General features: G+C 40.3%; 1 protein-coding gene across 4 annotated transcripts in view; it reads right to left on the reverse strand.

Annotated features, from left to right (window-relative positions):
- Positions 1–262: 262 nt before the first annotated feature.
- prkag2a (protein kinase, AMP-activated, gamma 2 non-catalytic subunit a) overlaps positions 263–15,158 on the reverse strand; it is a 92,587-nt gene continuing 77,691 nt past the window's right edge. The window contains exons 8-16 of one of the 4 annotated variants that reach the window (XR_009203306.1): positions 14,303–14,361; positions 12,924–12,969; positions 12,769–12,823; positions 11,222–11,348; positions 7,224–7,389; positions 7,091–7,128; positions 6,857–7,003; positions 6,013–6,184; positions 263–1,594 (exon numbers count right to left, since the gene is read on the reverse strand). Coding sequence is in view for 3 of the 4 variants with exons in the window: in XM_058376425.1 (XP_058232408.1) it covers positions 1,560–1,594; positions 6,091–6,184; positions 6,857–7,003; positions 7,091–7,128; positions 7,224–7,389; positions 11,222–11,348; positions 12,769–12,823; positions 12,924–12,969; positions 14,303–14,361 (767 nt within the window). In the remaining variant the exon portion in view is untranslated. The remainder of the gene's footprint in view (positions 1,595–6,012; positions 6,185–6,856; positions 7,004–7,090; positions 7,129–7,223; positions 7,390–11,221; positions 11,349–12,768; positions 12,824–12,923; positions 12,970–14,302; positions 14,362–15,158) is intronic. The other 3 variants (XM_058376425.1, XM_058376426.1, XM_058376427.1) reach the window with 3 other exon arrangements.

Below are 15,158 nucleotides of genomic sequence, written 5' to 3' on the forward strand. Positions count from 1 at the left end.
TAAAGGGGTGTGTCCCTTTTAGAAAAAATAGATCTTTTAGCATTGATTATATGTGGAATTTTAGACTGGCCTCTTGCTTACAACATCAATATGGACTCCTTTAAAGATCATTGACTTCATTGAGTTCATTTTTGTTAGCCTCATGTGCTTTATGCTTATAAAAACTTTCAGTTTCTGCAGGTCAACTTAAACCTAATTATACACACACACCCTTCTCTACCAAAATATAAAAAATAAAGCACAATGCACATCATTCAAAGATTCAGTAGCATGATTTATTGTTTTCCAAACTGCAAAATGGAAAAATAAAATCAACCCACAATGTTTAACCATTGTAGTATAATCTTCATGCCAGTGATATACATTTTTTCAGTGGACATGATGTTTTTATCAGTGACCTTTACCATCAACACAGCCACAAAAAAAAAAAAAGAAAAAAAAAAAGACAGGACCTGCAAATGAAAATCTGTAATATTACAAACATACATTGAATGCACAGAAAAATAGACCTTTCTCTGGCACTTTGTATCTCACAAGCTCTTCCTATGTACAGTACAACTGATACGGAGTATGAGGGGTTTCGTTGCATGCCTCCGGTTTTCCTGGAGAGAAATAAAATGACTGCTTGTAGGCAGCGGCTGCGTTTTAAAATTGCACTCGTAAGTCATAACGTTATTTTAATGCATAGGGGCTGAACATATTTTTCCATCCCACATGACGTTTAAAAAAAAAAAATTTAAACAAATTAAAGTACAAATAAATAAAACGTTTAATCTATGTTTACAGCATCATTCCAAAAACATCTTAATGAAATAAAACCTTTCAAAAGAAGAAAAAAATATATAGATATATAAACTTAAAACTATTAAAATCACTGACAACATTCTGGACATTTTGGTTTTCAGATACTCTGACATTCATTTTGTTTCATTTAAACATTCTAGCTTTCTCTTGGCCATCCATAATGGGCGACAACTGGTGGACAGAAGGCACCATTTAAAGAAAGAGGGGGAGATGAATATCAATAAAGTGGGATAAAAATAGTACCGAACAAAAAGGACAGTTTTAAATGTGCACGTAAACCCAAAAGCCAAAGCTGTGCTATAAACAAAGAACATGGAAATGAAAAAAATATATATATATACCTCTAAATAAAGCCAGTTCTAAACTGCTTGTCACTAGAAGGAATCCCCTCAGGATGATAACCATGGGACAGTCCATAGTGAGTGTAGTACAAAGAACAGACACCAGATGGCGATGTTTCATATGTCGTAATAGTGAGCGTGCAGTAAGAGCTTTAGACACCGAACTCAGCAGAATCCCTATGAGGAGGAGATCCTTGATGGTCCACCTTGTCGCCCCTTTAGCCCATCCATCTTTTCCTCCATCAATCCGTTTCCTCGTCTGGCCTTCAGCAGCATTCAGTTTCCACCCCTGTACCATTTTCCTCCTTCTGCCAGCCCTCAGTGGGCAGCAAAATCATAACAAACTCCAGCTTCAAATCTACGTCCCGCTTCCTCTTCCAGCAGCATGACAGAATTTAGCAGTCCTGAAGTGCATCACTCAGCTTCCTCACTCTCCTTCCTGGTCAGACCTAGACAGCAAAAGAAGAGGAAGGATCAGTGCATGTAAGCATTACTGTACCTAAGCAGTGTATGACTTGCTATAGCAGAGCAAATGTAAGAAAGCTTGGGCACCTGGCAACTTTTGCATGTGTGCAGCTTTTAAAGTTGGGTTTTTACATTTGTGCAACTATTTCATTATTTATTTTCATAAGCTCCTAATAAAAGAATGTATTTGTTGTCTCTACTTGTATACCACATATGTCCTGGGAGATCTGCGTCATCCTATACTGCCCTCTTTTGGCGGCTGTTAAACGAGAGATATAGCGGTTTAATCGAAAAATTCAGACACTGCCACACCTTTCTCGGTTTTAGTTGACTATGGTACTAAATCTGGTACAAATCCTGGTGAACAAGTCACATGACACCCGAGTCATCCTAAGCAGTTTTGGTCAGTGACAGAGTAATCACGCAGTCTAAACCAGGCTTAAGCTAATTTACAAAAGTTTACAGGAGGTGGAAATTGGGAAAGAAATTCCCCCCATTTCAATAGGATATAAGAGGAGGGGTGTAACATCCCAATTAAACAATAGTGAAAAGCACAGTAGCAGAATAAACCTGTATATTTTAATATACTTCTTAAAATGCATATATACACACACACATTTACCTATGCATCAGTGTGAGGAATAAAACGGTGCTCTAATTTATTCTCTGACTAGGATCTGGCTCAACCTTGAACTGTTTATGACGTATGTTGTTAATATGGCAAAACACTGAGATGTCTACTTGTCTCAGACACACTGTTTGAAATAAAAAACACTCCACATCCGACATGCTGGGGTGAAAAGAAACAGCTGTAGGAACAGAAACCATGTGAGCCGGGGTTTAGGAAAGGGTCTATTGCACCGTGCTGTGGTGAGGGAGGAGGTATCACAGCATAAAAGGAGGCGAGTATGTAAGTATTGTACTCCTGATACTGATATGATTACATTTCAACATTAATGTATCGTAGCTGTACATGAATCATAGCAAATTTCTTGTAATGTTCTTATATGTTAATGATTTATAGGGCACTTAGTGTTCCCCAGTGGCAGAAATGTGCATTTTTAATCATCTACACTTAACCCTAATAGACACGCTAATTTCAAGACCATAACATCTTAAATCCTGCCACCTGTGCTTGGCTGAAAATTAACCCACCGTGACTGCTTTGTTGACTTAATGGTTAATAAACTATTTAAGAAAAAGGAAAGAAAAAAAGCTTTTAACCAGACATTCACTTTACACTAGAATGTAATCCATGCAGATCACCAGCAAAATTCACAGCCATCCATCTGCTGGTTAATATTCATGACACTTGTTGATTTGTATTCAGTGCAAGATATTCACACTCGACATCTCGTGCTTGTAATCATCCCACAATGTACAGGGTGTCGTATTTGTGAAGTTAACGGTGTAGCGTGATACGAGAGATGTCTAATCTGAACAGTACAGAAAATAAAACACGAAGGTACTTGAAGATGTCTGTCACTATACAAGATACTCGTCAAAGAAGCATTTTGTTTGCAGTATTAGATTTAAAAATACCTATGAAATCCTAAATATTTTTATTCTCTAATTCTCTAGTCAAAATCCAGGAGGAAGTAATTTAGGATTCAGCAAAACTAACAGTCACAACATGGACAACCTGTATAGCATACAAAGCTATGGCTGCTTCAAAATATCATTTTTATTATCAAATTGTTTTATTCGTCAACTAGTCTAATGATTATTCTCGGTTCTCATTACAAAAAGCACTTTTAAACAAAATGAAATCATGACAAGAGAAAGGTTGTCTCTTTATATCTCTATCTAAGCAGTACAAAGAGTAGCTTTTAAATACATGCTGCCTCGCGGCTGAACATAATGGACGTCCATCTGTATTACACACAGTATATTACAGAATATTTACACAGATTCACAGAAACTAATTTAATCAGCCTAGTTCCATTACTTAATACTAACATCGACGGGATATTGTCTATATCACTTTCGAGTGTTTTCTTTTGAAATGTGGTGTTTGTACATCTCCAAAAAGCATCTGTGTAATATGCCATTTCCTCTACTGTACTGAACAAATCTACTGATACTATTGAGTGATCATAAATTAAATCCGTCAGTCAATCTGAAAGCCATTCAGTAATAGCATTTACCTCATTTATTTTTTATAAAGAAAGAAAGAGCTCTTAAAGAGTCTAGTTCAGCTAAACTCGATTCAAAGCCCCCCTTTTCCCCATGTTTGGTCCGACCTCTCGACTTCCACTGATCACTTTATTAGCAACAGATTTGTGCAATCATCCAATCAGCCGAGTTCACCTCAAAGGTAAACTCAAGTTCAGCTAAACTGCATGTAAATAAATTTGGGGTTCCTGTCTCCACTGTAGGCTCAAATTCCTATTTTTGGCTGCCAGGAGTCTAACCGAATGTGCTCTCCATCTGTTGTAGCCCATCCACCTCAAGGTTCTACACCCTGTACATTCTGAGATGCTTTTCTGCTCACCATGTTACTGAATTCCTTCACTGACCATTCTCCTCTGACCTCTCTCATGACCTCTCTCATCTCTTATCAAAGCATTTCTGCCCAAAGATCTACATCTCATAGATGTTTTTTTGTTTTCCTGTGTAAACTCTAGAGACTGTTGTATGGAAAGTTTCTAAAATACTCATACCCAGCCCATCTGGCACTAACAATCATGCCACAGTCACCAAACAAAGTCACCAAGATCACGTCGTTCACAGATGTGAACATTAACTGATTTTTTTCATTCTGCTGTGACATGATTAGCTGACTGGATAACTGCACAAATGAGAATATTTACATGTTGCCAGGTGAGTGCATAATCTAACCATTTGTGTTGTAAGTGAAACCTGTCAAAATGTTTCTTCAGTTCATTAAAAAAAAAAAAACTCAGACTCATATTGCTTACTAGTGCTTTAAGAACACATTTATATTTGTGAATGGTGCCACCGCTGCCCCGATAACAGCTTCATTGGTGAAATACCCTCTATCCAGACCTAGAGGCCTACAACGATCAGGCATAACGTTATGACCACCTGCCTGATATTGTGTTGGCCCCCCCTTTCACTGCCAAAACAGCCCTGACCCATCATGCACTGTGTATTCTGAGACCTTTCTATCAGAACCAGCATTAACTTCTTCAGCAATTTGAGCAACAGTAGCTTGTCTCTTGGATCGGATCACACGGGCCAGCCTTCATTCCCCACGTGCATCAATGAGCCTCGGCCACCCATGACCCTGTCGCCGGTTCACCACTGTTCCTTTTTTGGACCACTTTTGATAGATAATGACCACTGCAGACCGGGAACACCCCACAAGAGCTGCAGTTTTGGAGATGCTCTGATCCTGTCGTCTAGCTATCACAATTTGGCCCTTATCAAACTCGCTCAAATCCTTACACTTACCCATTTTTGCTGCTTCTAACACATCAACTTTGAGGACAAAATGTTCACTTGCTGCTTAATATATCCCACTCACTAACAGGTGCCATGATGATGAGATCTCTCAGTGCTCATAATGTTATGCCTGATCAGTGTATGTGCTAGTATTAGATGACATTAAATGCATACAGGGAGAAGTGGTTTCTCTTTGAGAAGAGCAAAAAGCATCTGTAACCTTTATTTATTTATTCTCAGAAGTGAGCAGACACTCCACTGCAAATTACATCAGCCTACATTTTCTTAAAAGTTTCTTAAAATATTCATTATCACACTGTTTAGAACATGCAGTTGTCACCTTCTCTGCACTCTCAATCAGTGTCTAACTGTGCTTCTAATAACACTGTATAACCGTCAGAGGAGCTGAATATCACCTGGATACCTTCATGTGCACGTGTCGAGACCTGCTAACGTCGTCACAAAGAACACACAAAAGAAATAGACAGTGTGTCCACAACAGGTTCTCCATTTGCTGCCACAATTCATGCTTTCGGTTTTTTAAAACAAGAGCTTTTAAACAAAAGAAGATATAATAAACCTGAAGATACAAATAATAGACTGGTTGTTTGCCTAAACATTACATAACTCCCTACAACAGCTAGAGGTCTGGCTCAAAAAGCTATAAACTTTCTGGAGAGAAGAGAGGACACACACACACAAACACCCCCCCCCATATATATAAGGTAGGCACTTCTACAAGAAGAGAAGCTTCAGCACATGGCAAATGTCTGGAGAAACGTCTGGCTTGGCTGCTCGTGTCAATCACACACACACACCCGCATGCACACACACTTGCATCCAAAAAATCTCCCCTGAAATTCTGTCAGTGTCACACTGTGTGAAGGATAAACTGTAAAAACTCATGCGCTCAAACAAACAGAGCAGCAGCTTGCAGTGACAGCAGTGCAGCAGTCCTGTGCTTGACAAGGCCAGGGTGGCATGAAGGCGATACCTGTGTGTGTGTGTTGGGGTGGGAAGAGAGAGGAGTCCGCGAACAGAGAGGAGCTTTAGCAGTGAAGAGCGTCTATACCTGCTGGTGTGAGGACCAGGGCCTGCAGGATGTCTGATAGAGACACAATACCCACGATGCAGCCGGCCTCGTCTACCACCACCAGCCTGTGCACCTGGGACGAGACAGAAAACGATAAATAGCTGCAGTACTCAAGCCATCTTGCAGTCCACCTCTCCTCAGTGCCTCATCCTTATCACGATCCACTATTAGCAAAGTGCTTATATGTATTACTGAGTTCTCAGTGTTATTAGCCTATCTGACTGATCACTTGAATTAAATGGCTTTAAACATCAGTAACGGAAAAACAAGTAGCTTGTAAATAATATCTGTGTGAAAATGTAGAATGTTCAGAAATATAAAACTCTAAGGCTAAAATTAAATAACTAATAATGTTCATGAAATAAATCTGTACTTTTTACTAGTAATATATTAGAATTAATTAAGCAGTTAATGTTACTTACAGCGATATTTATAATTTAATCATTGCTCTAGTATGGTTTCAAGTAACTTCTCTTTTCTAATAAAATACAGTACATTATATAACGTGGAAAATACTTCTTTTTTCAATCCAGAAAGCAAGGTGGAGAAAAACTTTAACTCAACATTAAACCTGTCATTCTGAGAATAATGCCTAGGAGCTGTGCTTTGAATATTCTGTAAACTATTACGTGTGTGTGTGTTGGCCAGAAGCAAATTCGCCTTATATTTGACTATGTGAAGGTGTGTAAAGCTTCATTACCCTGTATACTACGTGTGCATATATGCATGTCTCCTAGAAACTCACCTCAGCTTTGACTATCCTGTCCACTATAGTCTCCAGAGTCTCCAGTCTGTTGCACTTCATGACACCCTCAAAGTACTGGGAGCGGTGCATCAAAGCCTGAGTCACGCTAATGTCCAGGTTATTGTAGGTCTTTTCAGCAGCAAGATTCTGCACAAACGACAGGGACATACAGAGCATGAGATCCTTTATACTTGAGTTCAATAATTAGAAATGAGTAGGGAAAAAATGACTTACAATGACATCAAACTTGGAATAAATATCTACAACCTTTCCTGTAAAGAAAGCAGACAGTGAGGACAGTGAGGTGAGCCGTTAGTATGTGATTAGGACTGTTGATGAGAATAGAGGACATGCTGTGTGTCGTTACCGGACTCGTCTACCACAGGCAGAGCTGAAACCCTCCTCTCCACGAAGATGCTCAGTGCTTTGATTATCGGCGTGTTAGGGTGAATGAAGGCGATGTTGCTGTACGTCCCGATGCCCAGTTCTTCCAGGGTCTTTTTCATAAAGGCAGGCTTTGGCATCTCACACACCTGACCAGAACAAAAAGAACCGTAACGTGAGGTGCAGGTTTTAGGACTGAGGCTCAGTATCTGCACGGGCAGTTAAAAAAAAGGAAAAGACGTGCAGGTGTGGACAAATAATTAATTCACTAGCTAGACCATTGCTCCAGTAAAATCTCCATTTAGTATTGCGAGCTACTTAACTTAAATGCATTAATCTAAATGAAAATATATTTAAAAAATAGGTCTCTGAAATGTTGTACGTCACCTACAGCATATCTGACATTTTTTTAAAGGGCTTGAACTACAGGTGGAGCCTAAAAGAGGTTTTATACAAGTCCAAACAAACAAAATGGCCATTTATAGTGTTCTGTGCTCCACGATGGTCCTACAATGGAATTATACCCTAAGTAGTTATTTGTGTCCTGTAAAGCTACTACTACTACTAATAATAATGATAATAAAGTAGCATACATTTAACAAATATTTGGCTACATAAATCTTCCAACAAGAAAACAGTTCTGTAGCTAAAAGCATATATTATTGTTTTCACCTTTGATAAAGAAAGAATATAATTTTCACTCTCTACAAACTGCTAATCTATGTTCTGCTTGCAGAAGTAAAATCACACATAAATGTTTTTTTAAACAAACACTAACGAATCTCTTAGTTCATCTTGTACTAATAGAAAACAAAATGCAAATACAATTAGCGACTCGTGCCATCTATAATGAACAAAACCTTAATTGTGTTGGTGTGTGTGAAACTGTGCAAAGAGATTAGTGTGAACATGGCCAATCAGATAGATAACATTAATCCCTTCCAGATTTGTCTAGGGATAAGCCTAAGGATAAATCCTAGGATAAATGTGTTTTGACAGACCTTACTTCCCAGCACTGGGCTCTCAACCTCGCTGCTTCTTCTCATCTCTTCTACAGAAAAGATACTGGATGCTTCCAGTTAATATATGTTTTCAATTTTATTCAACAAAGCAACCAATAAATAGGTGAGGTGAGGAGAGGAGAGGAGAGGTGATTGTGAGGGTGATGTGAGTTCAGAGGGAGCGTACAGTTGCCTGAGTGACGTTTTTCCCCCTCGAGATTGAGCGATTAGTGATGTTGATGATACGTTCAAACCTAGACTGAACTTCATTCACTTTCAATGTGTGTCCAGTGATGTGACAAAGTTGAGAAAAGTTTAACTTTATACTATGGTGCAGCGACTACCATTGGGAGTCAGCAGTGATGATCCGTGGCAAAGACCACACGCTGCTTCTCCTTCATCTCCTCTATGATGCATATACATCCTGATGAATTTTATACACAAACGCTCTCTCTCTTTCATTTTAGCAGCAGGAAAAATTTGCTACCCAATGATAGAGATTGTTACCATGGCAACCAGTAATAGGAACGGCTACTGGTGAATTCATAGTACAGCGTTTGGCGATTTGCAGCCATAAAATCACCGTATACCTGAACGCAGCTTAAGAATATGACTTGCATATGTTTTCTGGCTTCAATTTCTTTTCCAGTCAGCCCTCTTGCTTTCTCCTGGCACATGCTTTACTGGTCTGGTGACTTGATAAAATTGCTCAGTTCAGTGCATTTAGTGCCAGAAAGTAACAGTAACAGAGAAAAATCTTATACTAGTGCTTCCCAAATGTTATAACAGTGTTTGCCAAATCATGTCTGAGCTCTCAACACTAGTACAGATGATAAGGAAGCTGGGAGAAAGACCAGCTTTGAGAAAATGGTTTGGTCTAAACCAGTGGTTTTCAGCTGGTGGGTTAAGACCCCAAAATGGTTTGCGGGCTCTTTATGAGTGGGCCCCGGTCTTCTGGAAAGAAAGAAAAATAATACAATATACAAATGGATTACATAAACACTGGCTGTACTTAAGCAGAAGACAGTCATGGTTTATGCAGACCACAGCATGTTCTGTGCAGTAAATTACTGGCTGCAGAAAGCATGAAACCATTGACATTCAAATGGCATTTAGAGACAAAACACCAAAGCCATAAAAAACAAGCCTGTTGGGTTTCAAAAGAAAGAAAGAGAATCTCAAAAAATGATCAAAAACATGTGCAGTGCTCAGGAGCAAGCATTTACATTTACGACATTCAGCAGATGCTCTTATCCAGAGCGACTTACATTTATCTCATACAACTGAGCAATTAAGGGTTAAGGGCCTTGCTAACGGCCCAGCAGCGGCAGCTTGGTGGTCCTGGGATTCAAATTCACAACCTTACAATGAGTAGTCCAACACCTGACACACTGAGCTTGATCACAAAGTGCCTCGGCCAATCTGCTGCAAATTACTCTATCATAATACAAGATATGTCCAAGGCCATAAAACAGCAGAGTGTAAGAATTAAGGCAAATGATTATTATTCCCTCCTACTAGACTTTACATTAGAGGAGGTATGCATGGGATGAAGATTTTCAAGAAACTAGAGACATGCATAAATGTCAGATTTAACACACTGGATCTTTTCCTAGGATTGATTAGACTTAATTCGGATATATTTTGAACTTCCAACCAAATGACGGAAAAGAAGTCAAGAAAAGAAGGCAGAGGATCCAGGGCATCAGGTGCTACATGGAACTGTTTCCTGTACAAAGTTCTCACAGCCAAAGACCTTGTACCACCGTTCTCCACAGGACGCTGAGTGATGCGATCAAAGAGGACGTCCCTCACGTCTGGTGTAGTGTTACTGAGAGATATCCAGAACCTGCCTGTAAGGTCATTAGTGTAACATCACCTTTCACTTCATTCTACCTTTTGAAAATAGATTCTTTGCAATGACAACTGAAAAGCGAATACGATGACTGACCGGACATTTAACATGATCCGAGTGTTTAAAAGAGTGTTGTGTGAAAGTCACCCCAGATTTTGAAACACTTATCAAAGCTTGGGACTTCACAGCCCTGTGCTTGTTAGCTACATCTCATTCTTCACTGTTTAATCAATTTATAATCAAAAAACATTTGGCTCAGTGTTTATTTGTTAAGTCTAGGTTGTTGAGTCTTGCTCCTTTGACTGCTCCCTGTTTGGGGTCGCCACTTTTTCCAGGCTTGGGACATGCACCCTTAAGTGGCTGGGTTGGTTCTCTGCCCAGGAATCGAGCCGTGGGATCCTGGCTCATGGATCACCAGGGACAATTATTTAGTCTAGGTAACCTCTAATTATTGGGGATTATGTTTATGCATTTGTATCAGCCTCCTGGCGGTCCAGTGGCAGGATCCCGTACACTCACTGCCACGGCCTGGGTTCACGCTGTTGGGTTGGCGCTAACCCAGCCACTGAAGAGTTAACTCTCAGTGCCGGTCCCAAGCCCGGATTAAATGGGAGGGTTGCATCAGGAAAGGGATCCGGCGTAAAAGCTGTGTCAAAATCGAAACATGCGGACTAAAATGATTCCCTGTGGCAACCCCGAACAGGGAGCAGCCAAAAGATCAACAAACATGTTTATGCATTTGTATAAGGGTCTATTTTCATTTTAATGTCATTAAGCATATGCCTTGCATTAAAAAAAATTATATTCTCCATTATAATGATAATGATTATAAATTATAATGTCTATTATTAACAACTCAGTATGTATTTCTCATTATGTATCTCTGGTGGTGAGTGATTATTTTTCTCCTTTTAAGTGTTAATAACATTAACATGCAGGATGAATATGCATTTCTTTACTTAATTCCATATAATAACTTTAGTGTAGAGCGTTTGAGTCACGACTTGATGTCCAACACTAAATGTGAGTCCTTAAGCAAAACTGCTAGGAAAATCACTGGTCTGAACAACACTAGAAAAACCATTTTTTTTCCAAAAAAATGTACAAAATGAACATGACACTTACGAAGAGCTGCAGGAACTTGAGGATCCTCTTGTGTGTGAGGATATAAAGTGCATTCCCGCTGACGGGGTCGATAACGGGCAAGCGGTGTATCTTGTTCTTGATTAGTGAATACACGGCGTCGAATATGCTGCCAAATACACAGAAATGATCAGATTAGCTCTTCTTTTCTGTCTAGAATCTGGGCGCTGAGACTGTTTTCATATTAAGGCTGAAACACAGATGCAGGTGGAAAAGTTTCCCCATTAACAACTGATCCAGCATGTGCAGCTCTGACCTGAACACTTAATAAAAAGAAAAGTACAGCGCTGAGTTCAGCTGAACATCAAACAACAACCTGAACTGAAGAGTGTTCAGAACCTTGGCCAATATTCTCTTTATAGAGGACACTCGCTGAATTATTTACTGCACTCAAATATCAGAAAGCTTCATTGCAGGGGAGAAGAGAGAAGAAAATATGGAAAATATGGAGTCCTGAGGGAAAAGCAACACACACACACACACTTTCTCTCTCGTGTTTTGTAAGAGAATCTGTCTTCAACATCTTGAAATACATCATCTGTTTATCAATTAATGGGCCTCATTTATCAAACTGCAAATGAACCGAATTTATTCATAATTCATTCAAAAAAGCACAGAGCATGTAGAAATGTTTTCTAGAACTTCCTGGAAGTTCGCACTTCTTTTACTTTGCACAGTAACTATTGAGTTTGTGTAAAATGACATAAGGAGACTCGAGCGTAGATTCCATAAAGACATGGATGAGCGAGTTTGGTGTAGAGGAACTTGACTGGTCCTGACCTCAACCTGATAGTACACCTTTGAGATGAATAAGAGCGGAGACACCAACATCAGTGCCTGACCTCACAAATGCGCTTCTAGAGAAATGATCAAAAAATTTCCATAAACACACTTCGAAACCTTGTGGAAAGCCTTCCCAGAAGAGTTATAGCTGTTATAGCTTCAAAGGGCGGACCAACTCCATATTAAATTCATGTGCATGTAAAGACAGACGTCCTAGTTTTGAAATGGCTCGCAGTCTCCGCTCTGATTCATCCCAAAGGTGTTCTATCGGGTTGAGGTCAGGACTCTGAAGTTCCTCCACACCAAACTCGCTCATTCGTGTCTTTATGGACCTTGCTTTGTGCACTGGTGTACATGTTGGAACAGGAAGGGGTCATCCCCAAACTGTCTTGGTAAGCTGAAGCATTAAGATTTCCTTTCACTGGAACCAAGCCCAACCCCTAAAAAACAACAGCTGAATTCAATGATTTGGAGGGGTGTCCCAAAACGTTTGGCAATAGTGTGTTCACATGTTCAAAAGTACAAAGAAAATTAGCATTAAAGAATCTTGCATAAATCCGTCAGGAGTTCGGTTTGGCCTACAGAATCATTCACTCACAACTCAGACAAAATTACAGACTCTACATCTAACCCACAAGGTACTTTCAGGTATCCCTTTGCCTGCAATAAAGGCCATTAAGAAAGCGTATAAAATCAATGATAAAAATCAAGAAATTATGTTCACTGCACACACACACACACCTTACCTTGCATCTGGTGATATGTTGACTAATGGTTTAAAGGTTTCTTGTAAATAGAGCTCTGTTAAAAGAAAAAACAAAAGAACCCTTCAGTCACAATGGAAGACAGCCTTCACTCTCAAGAGGCTGAAAAGGATTTAGAAGTGATTGGTGACTGATACCTCTCCAAGTCTCAATCTTATGCTCCTCCAGCTCATAGATTTGCACCTGAAACATGACAAACACTCATGAGCAGTTGAATGATAAGACAGCAGTGTGTACGCCGGCCTCAACGAGCACTCTGATGTCTGATGTTTGTACGAGACGTCTCATGTCTCTGAAAGCTTTGTGTACTCCACTGAATTCACAAACTAATGATGTGAGGTGATTTGGGAATCTGATAACTGCTCTGGAGGTCATACACATCATTTCCTGGGACTGTGAAAGTAGGTGTGACCTTCTCCGCAGAGAAAAGAAGGAAAATGACTGATGAGGGAAAAGCAAGGAACAGATCCTCTAACGAGAAGCTCTCTCCGCAGAGACTCCAATTAAGATCCACACAGAGCATGGTGACGCAATCGCAGGTCTAATAGTACAGCTCTAAACATGGATCAGGTTTGAGCAGGGGCTCTGGTTGCGCAGACTGCTAATGATGAAAGTGAACGTGTACGTGAGTGTACTTATTTAGGTGTGAGGTATGTCTCTAAGCCCTGTTGTGATAATGAGAGGAAACAAAAAGGCTCGTCGGCGTCGTGAGTAACCTGCTGAGTGGCTGAAACCACGGTGTATCGCCTGGTTCAATACACGAGATGACACAAACAAACATGACTAATCAAGCTCATAGGTGATTTTTTACCTCGTCTTACTAAACTACTTCCTGTCTCCACAGGAAGACGCCGGGCCTGCTTTCCTTTGCTCGTGAATACTTAGAGACCTAGTCAGCATTTGCTACTTGTTTTTTTCCTTATTTTAATCATCCCAGATGAAAATGAAAAGGACTTCAGAGCTTGTTTAAATGCTGACGAGAAAGTAGAGCAGAAGTTACAGTGAAAGGAGGAAGCAGTGAGGGTGGCCTTGATGAAATCTTCCTCAGGCCATTAACTGAAGCCACTGAAACCTGAAGAGCAATGCCTCTTAAATCTCAATGCTTTAATCTTCATGGCAATAAAACTTAGAGGGATTAAAAAGTAACCTCTGTGAACTGAGCCATAATGAGAGAAAGGCTAGTGCGTTCCTGACCCTTCTCTGCATTAATTCCTGGGTAGAAGCCATAAAAGCAGGGCTCAGACACAGCAAGGCCATTTTTATCTGCTGAATGTGCTGCATCTGCTGGGTACAGAGTCAGTGCTATAAAAGAGTGTCTAGAAGCCTGGAAATGGACCAGACTGCACTGCATTATTTATAAATCATATATGTGGATACACACACACACACACACACACACTAGCAGCCCTAAACATCAACACACTGTATCAGAAAAGGCACATGATGACACACACCAAATGGAACATAAAGCAGAAAAAGAGTAGATGTAAAGAGAGTAAATGTACAGATCACATACCATGGGTGACTTGTAGTATCTGTGAAGTATATTGATGAAGTCTGTGATTGTTAGCATTCCTGTGGAAAAAAAAATGGAAAAAGGAGATTCAAGATATTTTAATCTCACATCCACATAGATAGCAGACACATGGACAACCACACAAAGAGAGATACACACACACACACACACACACACACACACACAACACACAAAGATAGAGACACAGATGCATACACACACACAGATACACGGGGAGACACGTGCACACATGTACAGACACACACACGCACACTCAGGTGCACACACAAACACGCACACTCAGGGGCATACACGCCCAGACACACACACACACAGACACGCCCAGACACACACACACACGCCCAGACACACACACACATCCAGACACACACACACACACACACACACACCCACACGTCCAGATACACACATGCCCAGACACACAGACACCAAAACACCCAGATACACGCACAGACACACACGGACATACCCATGCGCAGACACAGATGCACACACACGCTCACACACACAACCAGGGACACAGACGCGCATAGATAGAGACACAAACATTATAGCATGCTGCAATGAAACAGGAATGAGACTTTGATGATCATAGCTCAGTGTGTGTGTGTGTGTGTGTGTGTGCATGCTTAGAAGAGATGCTGATGCAATGTGTGCAAATAAAACTGCTGATGTCTCAAATGTACACAGGAGGGCAGATCAGTAAGAATTCTGCACAGTGTTACAGTACTATGAAGCAGCCATAATCACACAGAAATGTTTACTGCTGACCCTAGCAACACAAATCAGCTGCCTGGATGCTGGGGACAATGCATGTCTGCGCTATATTAGGCTC

The sequence above is a fragment of the Hemibagrus wyckioides genome, linkage group LG23 (assembly GCF_019097595.1).
Source record: "Hemibagrus wyckioides isolate EC202008001 linkage group LG23, SWU_Hwy_1.0, whole genome shotgun sequence".
Taxonomy (NCBI): domain Eukaryota; kingdom Metazoa; phylum Chordata; class Actinopteri; order Siluriformes; family Bagridae; genus Hemibagrus; species Hemibagrus wyckioides.